This window comes from Pipistrellus kuhlii, unplaced genomic scaffold (genome assembly GCF_014108245.1).
Source record: "Pipistrellus kuhlii isolate mPipKuh1 unplaced genomic scaffold, mPipKuh1.p scaffold_m20_p_4, whole genome shotgun sequence".
Taxonomy (NCBI): Eukaryota; Metazoa; Chordata; class Mammalia; order Chiroptera; family Vespertilionidae; genus Pipistrellus; species Pipistrellus kuhlii.
The window spans coordinates 91065933-91080665 of NW_023425540.1; the positions used below are offsets into that span (position 1 = coordinate 91065933).

The following is a 14733-nucleotide window of genomic DNA, read 5'->3' on the forward strand; positions in this document are numbered from 1 at the left end:
CAGGCCGCTGGTGCCTGGGCACACCATGTTCCTGGGCAGCTTCTCAGTCACCCCGGGACCATCCCTGCTCACAGCCACAGTCTGTGCAGCTTTTATTTCAATCGGAAGTAATCAAATCTATGTACAGTCTAAAAACAATAGAAAAGGTGAGTAAAAAGGTCCTGCAGTCCATCAGGAATGGGGATGGAGGGTGGACCGGGCGAGCGTTATACCTGGAGTGTAGAGAGGGTCTGGGCACTGTCCTGGCAGCAATGGTGACAGAGCCAGACAGACCGAGACTTGCCGGGTGCAGGATCAAGACAGCGCCTGGCCAGGTGAGCCTGCCCGCCTGTCCCCTAACGGGCAGGCAGAGACCCCGAGCCCAGCCGGGCTTCCACAGGCCGAGGGTGGGCCCGGGAGAAGCCAAGGCCTGGCCTGGATTTTGTCAGCAGGTCCAAACCTGTGGAGGAGGGGCTCTGGTTCAGGTGCCTCCCGGCTGTCCTGCCCCAACACCATCTGCCATTCAAACCTGCCCGCCACTGCCACTGCCCCCAACACCCTGCTCTCCCTGTGCCTCAGCCCCTTGGGATGGCCCCGGCCAAGGCCCTGACCTTCACAGTGCTGTCCACAGCCCCTGAGAAGAGCCGGCCCCGGGACACGGCCAGCGCAGTTACACTGCCCTGGTGGCGCAGCAGGGTCTGTGTGCAGATCATGTTGTCCATACTCCAGACCTGGGGGCACATAAGACATGAGGACTGCCAGGCCAGGCTACCCGCCCTGAGCCTCCCACTGTCACCAGGCCAGCACAGACCCTGAGAGACCGGTCATAGGATGCACTGAAGACTTTGGTCTGGTCTGGGGTGGAGATGACCGCCAGGGCATACACAGTGCCCACGTGGCCCGTCAGGGTCCGGACCTGCTCCTTGGACTCGATGTCCCACACCTAAGTGATGGCACAGGCACGTCAGAGACAGGTGGGAGAGGACGGGGGCCCAGGGTCAGGCCCTGCCCCGGTGTCCACCCTTACGTGGATGAGGTTCTCGTAGGTGCCACAGACAATGTGGTGATTCGTCACGGCGATGGAGTACACACTGCCTCCAGACGTCTGCAGGACGTGGATGCAGTCGAGGGTCCGGATATCCCAGATCTGTGGGCAAGCGCAGACCGCTTGGTGCTAGGCCAGGGCCTCTGGGGCTTCAGGCATGTGGGCAGCCCACCCACCACCCAGGTTGTGTGCGAGGATCTCCCTGCCCCGGTGGCACAGGGAGGGGTCCTGCCTCTGGGAACGTGGCCAAGGGGTACCTTGATTGTCTGGTAGGAGCCACTGTACAGGTAGCTCTGGGCAGCCACCAGGGCCCGCACCCAGTGGTTGAGGCCTGTCAGCTCCTTCTTCAGCTTCAGCTCAGTGCCCACAATGTCCCAGACCTGTGAGAACACTGTCAGCATGGGCTGGGTGGCCGGGCATCGGCACCCTACAGCCTGGCGCACACACGCATGCACGCTGCCTTGCCTGACCTTGATGGCCTTCAGGGACCCGCTGAAGAGCATGTTGTGAGAGGAGACCAGCGTGCACACCGGGTTGTCATGGGCCCGGATCGTGTTCACCTTCTGCAGGTTCTGGATATCCCACACCTGGGGGTGGAGGACAGGAAGCCTCAGCACCCGCCCTGCTGCCCCCGAGCCCAGGCCCCAGCGTGCCTGGTCCTCCCACATGCTAACACGTGCCTGGCCCCTCCCATGCGCCCTACTCACAATGATCGTGCAGTCTGCTGAGCCGCTGTAGAGCTTGCACCTGGGGAAGCAAAGCTAAGGTGTTGGGGCAGAAGGCACTGTCCTCACGGACATGGCCCTGCGGTGAAGGGAGCACTGGCCACCAGGAATCGGCAGCTTGGGGCAATGCCAAGGCCACTGCCGCTTCCGTGAGCCCGGGCTCAGTATTTCGGTCTCAGGGAGGGATGCTGGAAGTGGAGGCCCAAATCCTGGTACCTGCCTGGCAAGCGCTGAGCTGGGAGGTGATCACCCAGTTAGCACTGCTGGCAGTCAAGCTGCTCCTTCTTGTGGCTGAGAATCCATCCCCGTCCCTCCCTTACTCATGCCCAAATACAAAACCTCATTGCCCGGGACAGAGGGAAGGTCTAGAAAGGGCCGCCCGGCGGCAAGGAGGGGGCTGGGCCAGCTGTGGTGTGGTCCTGTCCCCAACCCATGCCCGTGCCAGAGGCAGCTGAGCTCCTGCCTCCACTCTGAGAGTCCCACCTCTGCCCTCCAGCTGCCCGAGGCATCCAGGACCAGGGCTATGCTCTGTGAATGTGCATCGTCAGAGACGGAGGGCCCTGCAACCAGAGATGCCCCCCGCTCAAGGTCATGAGTGCCTCACGGGAGAGGCAGACACAGCCACATGTGGACATGGGGGCTATACGGGCTTGGGCTCACCGTCCCTGGGGCAGTAGCATGGGGTCGCATGTCCCCAGCTCCAGGAGGGCCCATGGTCAGTGGGTACACACATACACTCACCCCTGGATGCAGAGTGCCAGCACAATGCCATCATGGCCCTCCAGTGTCTTCTGACACTTGTAGGTAGTACACGTGTCCCAAACCTGCAGAGACCGGGATCAAGGTGGGTCCCACGAGATCAGCCAGGTCCCAGGGGTGGCGTCGGGGGAACGAGGAAGCTAGCCATCCTCAGGAAGCCCTGCGTGTGAGAGGAAAACCCGCCCATGGCCAGTCCCCACTCTTCACCTGCCGGGCTACAGGGCCCACCGAGGCAGGGTCCCACCCACCTTGATGGTCTTGTCAGAAGAGCCACTGAAGAGCAGGTCCCCCATGGAGTAGACACACAGGCACCAGACAGGGCCCTGGTGGCCCACAAAGGTCCCTTTGCACTTGAAGATCTGCTGCGGGTCATAGGCTGCAGAGACAGGAGTGGGTGTGAGAGGCACGGGGAGGCCTCGGGGACAGTGGTGGGAGTGGCAGAGGGCCCATACTCACATCCTAGGATGCCCATGTTCAGCCGTGCATTGATGTGGGACAATTCATCCTGCAAGGCCGAGAGTGGAGGGCATGTGGCTGTGGCTCCACAGACCCCCTGCCCACCAGCCTAAGCGTCGCTGGTACAGGGCAGGGGGAGCAACAGCCCTCCCCACCCCAGACACTTAATCCTGAGCAGGGCAAGCCTCCTGTGGGGGCCCAATTGGAGGGACAGTCCTGTGTCCCCCACACCACCCAGCCTTCCTGCTTATGTCCATCGCCCGCTCACGTTCAACATGGACGCGTCCCTCCGGAACTCCATGAGGTCCTCGCTCAGCTTGCTCTGGTTTTCGTCCAGGACATCTGCGTGGCAGGGCAGAGGGTGTCAGGGACCAGGAGAAGGAGCTGCCCCCCATGCCTTCTGGGCTGGGCTCTCACCGAACTTGAGCTCCAGGCTCTTCTCCAGCTGGTCAATCTTCTCGGAGAGCTTGCCCAGCATGGAGCGCAAGAAGGCGATCTCCTGGTCCTTCTGGGCCAGGGCCACGTGCATCTCGTGGAACCGGTCGTCCGTCTGCTGGAGGAACTCCTTCAGGCCCTCAAAGCGGCAGGTCTCCAGGTGCGTCTCATACGTGTCCTGGTTCCCGATGAACGTGCACCTGGAGGGACAGGAGAGCTGCCTGCCCCTTTGCTCACTGCCCACCCATTAGGACCCTCCCCTCTGCCTAAAAATCTCGCTTGAATCTCACTTTTGCGCTCACTGCAACCCAGATAGGCCACCATCCTCTCCACACCTGCACGCCCACCCATCTCTCCTGCTCCCATCAGCACCCAGCACCCGGCAGGCCACTATGCAAAGACTATCCAATCACTCTACTCCCGCTCAAAGCTCTTAAAGGGCTACCCACACCCCTCCTCAGCGTGCCTCTTTCCCACTCCATCTCTCCTCTGCTCTCAACTCTGGCCATTGGTTCAAGTCCACCCCTGCTGGTCCAGCTGTGAGGAGCCCTTGCCCTGGTCTTTGCCTGGCTTATGCCCACACATAGGTCAGTTGTCATCTCACCCCTTCCCTGACCACCCCAACTCCCCAAATGTTCCAACCCCCGTGTGTTCCCATGGGACTTTCTCTCCTTCACAGCACCTGTACCTCAGTTTGCAATTACATAGTCGACGGTGTGGCTCCGCTAGGGTCCATCTCCCCAGGGACCCTGGCTGTCTCCCCAGTGCCCGGCACACAGGTGGATCTCAACAAAGGTTTGCTGAAGGAGGGACTGTGAATGCCAGCCCAGGCCCACCCACCCTCCTGCCCACCCCTCCTGCCCTAGGCCGGCCCCCTCGAGCCCACCCCCGCCCACTCACCCGTACTTGGAGTGGGGACACTTGATGTGCTCGCACTCCTTGAGGTGGGCCTCCAGGTTCATCTTGAGGAGGGGCGGGCAGTTGGGGTTGTTGGGGCACCGCACAGGCCTGTAGTCACAGCTGCTCTCGTGGTCCCTGTGGGAGACAAGACACAGGACAGTCCAGTCCCCAGAGGCACCTTTTTGGCACCCTGATCGGTGGGGAGCTGGGGGCCATCGGGGCACTTACTTCCGGGCACTGAGCTTAATGGTGAAGGGGCACCCTCGGGGGTCCACCTCAAAGACAGTGGGCTTCCCGACCCCCGCTGCTCGGCAGCCATGCTTGCAGTGGATGGAGAGCTCCCCGATCTGCTCGGCCACGGCGATGTTGTTCACCACCACGGTCAGCTTGGCGTTGTCCACGGGACACTTCTCTGGAGGGGAGGACGTGCTGACCCTGCGGCCGCCCAGCCAGCCCCCTCCCTGGGAGCTCTGCCCAGGGCACTGTGGCCGGGCTATGCAGGGGCGAGGGGCTTGGAACCTGCTCCCCCAGCTGGCGGGCTGAGCCTGCCCTCCTGAGGTGCCGGAATAGGAAGGGGGCTGCCAACAGTGCCCACTGGCTGAGTGAAGGCCTCTCTGCTGACCCGAGTGTGGGACGGGGCCAAGAGGACTGGGGGCAGAGCAGGAGGGACCCCACCCCTGAGCCCAGGAGGGATACCCAGATGCTACTGAAGTCCGAGACTGCGAGGCAGCAGCCCTGACAGTAAGGGCGTCCTCCTCCGGGGAGAGGGGTGCAGAGCCCTTACTGCCCTGCTTGCCAAGGCCTTGAGCCTGGCCCCGGGCAGCCAGGGGCCGCCGCCCACAGCGGAGATGCTCTGTGCGGGACCAGGGAGAAGCTGCCATGCAGCCACCAGCGCTCGGCCTGGGCTGGGATTCCCTAAGGGGCCCTCCCGCCGCTGGGGAACAGGGTGGCCGGGCCTGGGCCTGAAAGGGCCCTACCTGACTTCAAGGCACATCTTCGACAGAACGTATGCTGTGGAGACAATGGGGAGAGTTGGGGCATGGCCGTAGCGGGCCCCTCCCCGTGCCCTGCTGGGCGGCCAGACGAGGCACGTGACCAAGGCCCAGGTTCCACATGGACGGGCTGGCAGCCCACCCAGCCCCACGGCGGTGCCCAGGCCAGGGAGGGGACAGCAGGCTCACCCCACAGGTGGTGATCACAGGGTCCTTGAACACACTGCAGCACAGCTGGCAGCACAGCTTCACGGAGAGCTGCTCCGCGAATACCAGCGGCTCCTGGAACCAGGGAGGGCAGGTGAGGGCGGGCCCGGGGGTGCTGACCTGGTCAGGGAGCCCAGTCTCCCCTCCCCCACAGGCCTGGGCTGCCCTCTCAGGGTAGAGGCACCACAGCTGGGGTGTAACCCAAGGGGAGCCTGCTAAGGCTAAGAGCTAGACCTGAACTCGAGGGTGGCCAAGCAGGGAGGACTCCTCTGGCTGTGTCCCCGGCCTGCCAGCACCTGTCCTCTACGTGGGGTGCAACAAGAAAGGGCCGCCATGGTTTCCTGAAGCTGGTCCCTGGCAGCACCCGGGGGTGGGGCCCGGCCTGGGGTCCTTGGTGTGGACCAGAGAAGCGCAGGGCTCTGACGAGGCCCTACCACCCCCTCACTGTGCCTAGGCGGAAAGTGCCCCTGACCGCTGTCACAGGACAGGAAGGGTCCTTGGGAACCATCTGCACCGAGCCCACCCTGCGCCCACCACACCTACCGGCTCCTCCTCCTCCTCAGGCAGCGAGAACGTGGAGCGCAGGGACATGCTGGACTCGGAGTGCAGGGAGCGGACGGAGATGGCAGAGTCCGAGCGGCGTGGGGTGCTGATGGGCGGCTGCAGCATGGAGACAGACAGCCGTCAGCCAGGAGGAGGGCGGGGCTGAGCCCCGGGGTGCACTGAGGGCAGTGGGGCCCCCAGGGCCACACCATCCTAGTGGGCGCGCACTCAGGCTGCAGGGCCTGCGGTGTGGGCACAGGGAGCCGGAGCAGTGCCCAGGCCCCCTCCTGCCCAGCGGCCCTGGCCCCGCTGTGCGGCCCACTCACGTCTGCCAACTTTCTTTGTGTAAATGGAGAGACTTCCTGCTATTCAATTCTGCGAGGACAGGCTAGCCCTGCTTCCTGCTTCCCGTGAGGGACTGTGGGCCGCACAGGGGGCACCGCCAGCAGCCAATCCCGGCAGCGGCAGCCCGGACTGCTGGAGCGGGGGGAATGGGAGGCTGGCCGGAAGAGGCTCCGGGCCCGCCTGGCCTCCCTGGCCGGGGACATGGGGCAGCAAGAGGCTCCAAGGGAAGTCGGACATCCTAACTCCCTGGCCGGCCTTCCGAGCGCAGGAGACGGCCTCGGTGCCAGCCTCTGCCAGAGCCACCCGAGGTGAGGATGGGGGGACTCCTGGGGCGGGGGCTGCTCCTTCCTCCCCTCCAGGCCTGGAACCCTCCAGAAGAGATCCTTCAAGAGCCCCTGCTCCCCCACTCCTCCCCTCATGCTGAGAAGCCTCATACATGAGCCACAAACGTGCCTCCACAGGCCCCTCCCTGTCCCGGCGGCTCTGGGGCCCCGTTGCCTGAGCCTCTGAGGGTGTGGGCGCTGTGGGAGCCGTCCCCGCCCCAACAGCCCAGGGGGTCGGACCCCCCAGGGGCAGAGGGAGGCCCGGCCAGGCCCAGGGCGGTTTCCCACGTGAGGGCAGCAGAGCCCCGTGTCCCTGGTTTGCCCACAGAAGCACCTCCCTCACCGGTGCTGTGCCCACCTCCCTTCACAGCGTCCCAAGTGGCAAGTGTGCATGGAAACACCACATGAGAGACCAGGGGAAAGTCAGAGGAAGTGAGTCAAACCACCCCCACGGGCAGCGTGGAAACCAGAGAGCAAGAGCAGGTCCAGACGGGAGCGGAGCCAAGCAAGCCGGGCCCGGCCTGGCTCCGCTCTCCACGCTGCCTGCCCTCCTGAGTGAGGGGGCTGGCACTGCCAACCCCCCAGGGCAGCGGAGGGGCAGCCTGCGGGGGCCCAGCAGCCAACAGAGAAGGTGCCCAGGTGGCCACGGCCTCAGGGCCCTCACAACACAGTGCCACCTCTTTCGAGCCTCCAAGTGCTAGGATCACAACCACACACACAGGAAAGTTGCTTCCTTGGAGGCCTGGGAGGGGAGGCCTTCGGATCCCAGCCACACTCCCCTGGGCCAGGCGGGGGTTGTGCAGACCGAGGCGGGAAGCACTGGAGGGAGTGGAGCACGTGGTGTGACTTGTCCTTGTGAAGGCCTAGTGCAGTGCCTGGCACACTGGTGTGTCTGCTCGTGTAACGGATAGAACTCCTCTTATCACATGGGCCTGGCAGCTCAATGCGAGAGGCTGGGAGAGTGGGGCACCAGGAGGGTCTGTCAGGGGCCACCGCCAAGGGAAAGCAGAAAGCAGGGCACCGGACAGGTCAGTGGCAAGAGGGCTCAAGCATCTTTGTGTCCCGCCCAGGGGGGGACTCTGGACCTGCCTTCCCCAAAGCAGGTCCAGAGCCCAGCACCAAGTGTCACTGGACAGACAGGAGGGCGTGTCCACTATGATCCCAGCCATGTGACTGGGTACCACAGCAAGGTGCACTCTGCCTTGAAACCTTTTCTCCTTCTGCAGGGCCAGCAGTAGGGGACTCTCTGGCTTCCCCACAGTCAGGCCCCTCTGCTGACCTGTCTTCCTTTCCCATCTGCTGGGGCCCATCTCCCTCAGCGGAGCCCCTTCTCAGGGCTCCTGCCTCTTCCTGGCAACCCACCCTTCGCCCTCCACTTGGGCAGCTCGGGGGCTTAGAAAATGGAGATCAGACTGAACTTTCCGTGGCTCCCACCCACTCCAGATGGAGTCAAACCCCCCACCCCTCTGGTCCGGCTGTCCCTGGCGGCTACCTCTCCGTTAATCCAGCCTTGGTGCTCAGGTCCCGGGTCCACACACACTAGCCCTCCGTCCCACCAGCTCACTTCCCACTGCGGACTGTGGCCGAGGGCTCTGGAGGCTGAGCATCCCACCTTCAGCTTCTACTGGGATCTTGCCCTGGGAGGGAGGGCATGGTGTGAGGGGGGAGGAAGGAGTGTGACCCGGACCTACCATGCTGTCCTCCTCATCCCGAGGGGAGTAGGCAAGGGTGCTGGAGGAGGAGGGCGTCCTGCGGTGCTGTTTGTATGTGCTGGTGCCATCCGCTGCCAAGGAGAGAGGGCCAGGATGCCATGAGTGTGGGCCACAGAGGGAGGCCTGACTTACCGTGCCCAGGCTGGCTCCCACTGCCTCCTTCTGGATTTGAGGGCAACTTGGCTAGGGCTGGGCCGGGGGGCAACTAGGAAATACACCGGGCTCAGCATGAAACGGCCCTGAGCCTTCAGGGAGCGCCCGGCCTGCTCTGTGGACCATCACTAGCTCTCAGCCCTGCCCAGTGCCGGGCGGGGGGGAGGGCACAGGCTCAGGTGGCCTCTGCAGGTCTAATCGCTGCTGCTTCCAGGCAGACTGGGGGTGATGCTGGGTCTTCTCTCAGGCTCTACAACCAGCTCCCAGCACCCCGCCCGGCCCTGGGGCCACTTTGCCCAGCTGAGGCTTGAGGTAACACCTGAGTGGCCACACCTAGGGTCAAAGGTAGGAGCTGGGATATCGTCTTATCTGACCCTCGAGGTAACTCTGCCGAGTGGGTTATCTGACAGCCTCAGTCCATAGAGGAAACTGAGGCGCTGAGGTCTGAAGCTCCTCAGCGGGCACACGGAGAGGCCAGGACGGCAGCTCATTCCTCACCTCCTCCCCTGGCTCCACCACCACCCGGAGCTGGCCACCAGCCTTCCTGCTTCCTCCGGGAAGGCAGCGGGAAGCTCTCGCCCCCCTCCTCCTCCCGTCACCTGGCTGCCCTCAGAAGGCACTGGTCAGGGGTGGATGTGGGTGTCAGAGAGAGCCCTGCAGGCGGCAGCCAGAGACCAGGAATGGCAGCCTCTGGCCTCAGGCCCCAGCCGGGCCCAGCTGAACCAACAACCAGCTCTGAAGGCCCGGGCTTATGATACAGGCTTCGACAGGCTACCCTGAGCCTGGGCCTCACCCATCTGCAGTGAGAGGGCCAGCTCTGACCCACCCCTGCCACCGAGTGGGGTGCTGGGTGGGAAGGAAGGGCCAGGCGGGCCTGTCATTCACGGCCGGGGGGGCCGTCTCCACAGGTAGGTGGGGAATTAAGAAAATGACTGGGTGATGAAATTAGAGGCGAGTTTATTTTTTCCCTCAGGAAAAGTGTCTGAGAAGAAAAGAGGGCTCCTTCAGAGGCTCTGAGGATGTCACCAGTGACAGAGGAGCTGGCGTGAGCAGGTGTATGCGGTGGCCCTGTGACTACACGGCCACACGCATCAGAGGAAGCCAGGGAGAAGCAATTTAAAACCAATTAGCAGCTGGTGTGCTCCTGCGAGGGGCCAAGTGCCTGCCAGGAGGGGCCCGCCACCCTCGTGACTGGGAAGGAAGCTGTACCCTCATGTGCCACGACCTCCTTGGACACACTCACTGTGGATCGGACCTGAGGAAGGACCCAGGAGCACTTCTTGTCCCCTACCCGCGCCTGCTGGGAGCTCGGGGCAGGCATGAGCGGGGTCACCGACAGGGCAGGTGAGCATGGGGTGCCGGGGAAGCTGGGACAGCCCTCCCTAGAGAGGTGGTGAGCAAGGCACCAGAAAGGAGGAGCAAGGGGAGGCGGGGGAGGGCACCACAGCCAGAACAGAGCCACAGGGAGCAAAACATCTGACTCCTGCCGGGGGAGGGGGCAGCTGAACACCCCACCCCACCACAGGGTGCCCAGATTCTGCCCCGCCGGGCTGGCCTGGCTCACAGGCTCACCTTTGGTGATCGTGGTGACAGCTGAAAAGGCGGGCCCGAAGGTCGTTTCCATTCTGGTCTGGAAAGAGAACTGATGAGACTGGTTGGCTCCAGGGAGAACATGGACACGGGCGGACATGCAGTGACACGCTTTCACACTCACACACCCTGTGTGCACATCACAGACACACCACCCGCACACACATCCCCAGCCCGCCCACGGGACCTCACGGAGGGAGCAGACGCTGACTCACGGGGAGTCCCTTACCCCGGCGGTGGCGTCCGGGGCGGGAAGGCTGGCAGGTCCCCCCGAGAAGCGGTTAAACCAGGCGCCGTTGCCCGAGCTCATGCTCTAGAGAGGCACGTAGGGCCCTCCGGCAGCGCCTCCTGCGTGAGGAGCACAGAGGGGCCTGAGAGAGGGCGGCCGGACGCCCGTCAGCTGGCCAGGCCTGCTCCGCACAGCAGCCTGCTCTGACCGGCCCACCGCGCCTCCGCCTTTCTCCATCGCCAACGCCAACAAGGGCAGTCCATTCCGGCAGCTCCTTCCCGCCCGCCCGTCCCAGGTGTGACAGGCCCGAGGGAGGGAGGCCCTGGGCGCAGGCAGGCAACTGGCACTCAGTTTTACTTTCCTTTAAGGTAGGGGTGTCGAACTCAATCAGAGAAGGGGCCAAAATCTAAAATCCAGCCTAAATCGCGGGCCGAATGGTTTACTGAACAGTCATAAACTGTCATTGTGATGGAAACGCAGCGGAGTGCAGTGATGACAGCGCGGTGCGGGCCACATTGCAAGGCCTGGCGGGACGGATTTGGCCCGCGGGCCTTGTGTTTGACACATGTGCTTTAAGGCTTAACCCTTCGGAAATGCCCACCCAGATTCAACCCGGAGGCGGAGAGCCCCCCACCCATGCTCCGTCTGCTCCTCGGGTCTGAGGGCCAAATGTCCCTGGGGCCAAGGCTGGGCTCGCAGAGTGGCCAGGTTACACGCCGATCTCCTGCCACCATGGCAGACACTGGCCATGCGCCAGAGAGCCCACTGGATGATGTACCCGGAGCCCAGCTCCTCACAAGCCTCATCCCAGAAAGAAAGCCCCGCTGGGCAGGGGCGGGGAGGGACCCAGAGAGAGGAGAGCCCTCTTCACTGCGTGCAGGTCCCCCACCCTGGAAACAGAGGACACCCTCTCGCCCCCCAATTGTGTGGCTCCGATCTCAAGGGTTGATGGCAGGGAGAAGGCGAAGTGTGAGCCATCCCTGGGCTCCAACGGTTCCGCCCCCGGAAGAGGGACCAGAGGGGCCCCGGAGCCCTGGCCAGGCCGGTGTGGGCGGAAGCGGGGAGAGTAGACACCGATGACAGCGGAAGAGCTGCTCTCCTGGCGACGGCCCCATCAGCAGGGGCCCTTCCTACGGCCACGACCCACAGCCCCCCTGCCCCTGCCGGGATAGTCGGTGGTGCTGAGCCACGGGGCCTGAAGCTGCGCTCCCCACGGGAGGGCGGCTCACTTTGCTCCTAGAGGTGCTGTGGGAGTTGGGAGGACCCACTCTGTGCTCTCGAAGCCCCACAGGACTAAGCAGGGCTCCGGGTGGGAGACACTCTCTGCCCCCTCTGAGGGGAGTACAGCCAGGAGGGCAACTGCACAGTCCAGCTGGTTCTGCCATTTTCTCCAGCGGGCCCTCCTGACAATGTCTCCCTCCCTACACACCACGGCGATGCATGGGACCTAGGGTCCACCCAGTGGGTCTCAAGCCAGCCTTCAGGTCTGCAGGGAGAGGGCTGGGTCCTGAGCCCTGTGTCCTCACACTGTGCTCATGAGCAACCTGCCACCCCTGCTCTCTCCTTGTCCCTCTCTCCCCATCTGCCCTTTCAAATGCCGCCTGCAATGCCAGCCTCCCAGCCTTCGTGCCTCAGTCCTCATCGGGAAGGCTCCCAGACCCTACAGTTGGCATTGGCACCAGGCACTACCCGATTGCCCTTTGGGTCCAGTTAGATAGGGAGTTTGGCCAAAGCCCCCCAACTGCTGTGACTTGAGGGGTTTGACTCTGTGTCCGTCCTCTGGGAGAAAGGCAGAGTCTCCTGAGAGTGGGCAGTGCGAGGCTGTCCGGGAGCCTCGCCTCAGCACTGCTGCTGGTCTCCACACGAAGAAGGAAGTTCTGAGGGCCACCCTGCTTTGTGTAAGGGTGAGGCCCAGAGAGCTCAGAGCAGGAGCTCCAGGACTCCACAGCCGGTGGAGAGGCTCCGCCTTCTCAGGAAGCCCAAGGTTCGCTTATGTCTCAGCGCCAAAGGGCAGGGAGGAGGGTGGACTCACAGGGAGGTCACCAGCTGAACCGACCTGCATTTACAATCCATCTGTTCCCTCCACTGCAAGCTCCCAGGGCTGAGGCCAGCTGATGGCTCCGGTGAGCGGTGCCTGAGGCCTGGGACCAGGGCACCAGCAGGCATTCCCCCTGGGACCACGGCCAGCCCACCAGCCCCTATGGGTCCAGCCTGCCCAAGTGCAGTCTGGGAGAGCAGGCGGCTGGCGGTCCCTCACTATAAAATGAAGTAAACAGAAAGGCATGCGGGGCTCATGGGAAAGTCCCGGGAGGCCAGCGGCCAGGCCCACAGCCCTGACACGCAGCCCGGTGAGGGGCCTGCAAGACTGGCCCACCAGGCAAGCTGAGCCAGGGAAGGAGGGAGGGAGCCATTTCCGGGTTCACACGGGTTCAGCACACAGCCCCGGCCAGGGACTGGGGTGGGGGACCCGTGCTGCAGTCCAGCGCCCCTCGTCAGTACGCCCCACCCAGCCCTGAAACATCTCAGAATTGAGCAAGATGCTCTCAGGCCGGTCCCCGGGGGCTGCGTTTTGCAATAGCAGTCTTCCCCTTATGGTGTCTTCCGGCCCTGCAGGCCCCAACCCCAGCTCAGGGAATGCTGGGCCCAGCTGTCCCAGGGATGTGCTCTACGCCACCCCCAAGGCCATCCCAGGGCAGCAGACTCTCCCCCACCCCATAGTCGGCCTGAGGCTCCCAGGCAGTCAGAAAGCGGTATCTAGAGCAAGAATCCTCACCTGCCTGAAGGCCTGGTCTCTGCCAAACTGGGAAAAGCCTTGGGCTGAGCAGGCTAGGGAAACCTGGGTGAGGGTGCAGATGGGGAGAAAGGCTTTCCTCCCCTCAGCTCCCTCCAAGCCTCCACCCTGCCTGTTTCGAGAGACCGCAGGGTAGCCCAGGGGAGGGGCCCAGGGATCTTGGTCTACCCGTGTCCATATCCAAGGGGCTCCCGGACCCTGTGGGGATTGGAGGGCCTGGGAGTCCCTTAGATATGGACATAAGAAACCAGAGCCACCTGCAGTGCTCTAGCCCCTCTTTAGGCGAGCCCCCACCAGACCCCTTCGCTGAGCAGCCTGCATGGGAGGCTGCCCACCCCCCAGCCCACCCCCTGGAGAGAGCCCATGATCTGCTGCCTCCACTTACCCTCAGGGGGCCTGTGGATCGGGTGTCGCTGGAGTTCCCGCCCACTTGGATCCTGTGATAGTAGCCAGGGGAGTGGGGAGGCCCAGGCTGGCCATGCTGAAGTCACGGGCAGTGGGGTGGCCACATGCAAGTCCCCACTAGGGACCAAGCCTTGCCTGGAGGCAGGTCCTCCAGCACATCTTGCTCCCTCTGCCTGGCATGCTCTTCAAGCAACTTCCGGGACAGTCCGCTTTCTATAAGTCCACCAACCCACCCCAAACCTTTCCGGAGCCTTCAGTCCTCTCTCAGCGCCCTGCTTCGTCCACAGCACCTACCCCATTCTTCGTGAATGTGTCTGTACATTATCAGCCCTACACCCTGTCTAGATCACCGGTTGTCAAGTGGGGGGGGGGGGATTTTTGTCCCCCCAGGAGATGTTTGACAACATCTGGAGACGTTTCTGGTTGTCACAGCGGGGCTGGGAAAGGTTACTGGCATCCACCGGGTTGAGACCAGGGATGTGGCTCAACATTCTAAAAGGCACAGCAGAGGAGGGTTGGCGCTGAGTGTCCACAGTGACGGGGGTGAGCAATCCATCCTACACCAGAAGAGCCTATGAGAACCGCGATCACGCTCTCCATGATCTTCCGGCGCCTACCCCAGTGCCGGGCACACCGGCGGCGCTCAATAAATGCAGGAAGAAGGGATGAATAAAGAGGAAGAGGGGGAAAAAGAATGGAGCGCGCGACGGGCCAGCTGACAGTCAAAGAAAGGGATCGGAGCGGAAACCCCTTTTCCTCTCAGCCCCGCCCCCCAAGGCTCAACCCTTCGCCGACCCCAAGCACCTGCCCCCGCCCCACCGCGCGGCTCCGGGGCGTGAGCCCCCCGGCCGGCCGCGCCGCGGGGACACTCACCCGCCCGCCGCCGCCGCCCGGGAGTGGCAGCGCCACCCGCCCTCTTCATCGTGCCCCCGCGGCCGCCGGCTGGGAAAGGGACTGGGCGCGCGAGCCGGAAGTGCTCAGCGCAGAGCACGTAGGGAGTTGTAGTTCTCCGGCTCGCTCCCGGCCCGCGCAGACGCCTCCGGAGCGACTCTTCAGAAACTACGACTTCCGGCGACTCAGATGGCGCGGGATTGGCAACTTCAGAATCATTCTATGTATCAGGTAGGAGTCTGATTGGATCGTT

The 14733-nt window shown here is 63.6% G+C and overlaps 1 protein-coding gene across 11 annotated transcripts; it reads right to left on the reverse strand.

Annotated features, from left to right (window-relative positions):
- Positions 1-75: 75 nt before the first annotated feature.
- On the reverse strand, positions 76-14599 carry TRAF7 (TNF receptor associated factor 7). Of its 11 annotated transcripts, none has more exons than XM_036410627.2 (21): positions 14463-14599; positions 10394-10512; positions 10147-10204; positions 8401-8492; positions 6042-6158; positions 5481-5573; positions 5277-5310; positions 4528-4711; positions 4300-4434; positions 3382-3599; positions 3233-3306; positions 2965-3013; positions 2757-2884; positions 2491-2573; positions 1732-1771; positions 1495-1611; positions 1282-1404; positions 1007-1126; positions 791-922; positions 591-710; positions 76-439 (listed from the first exon to the last, which is right to left on the reverse strand). In XM_036410627.2, the coding sequence occupies exons 2-21, from the start codon at positions 10472-10474 to the stop codon at positions 425-427; spliced, it is 2013 nt and encodes a 670-aa protein (XP_036266520.1). In that variant the 5' UTR covers positions 10475-10512; positions 14463-14599; the 3' UTR covers positions 76-424. The 11 variants fall into 11 exon arrangements, with proteins under 11 accessions (XP_036266520.1, XP_045427381.1, XP_045427383.1 ...); XM_045571425.1 differs by having other exon boundaries at positions 10147-10216; XM_045571427.1 differs by having other exon boundaries at positions 4306-4434; positions 10147-10216; positions 14463-14594.
- Positions 14600-14733: the final 134 nt, after the last annotated feature.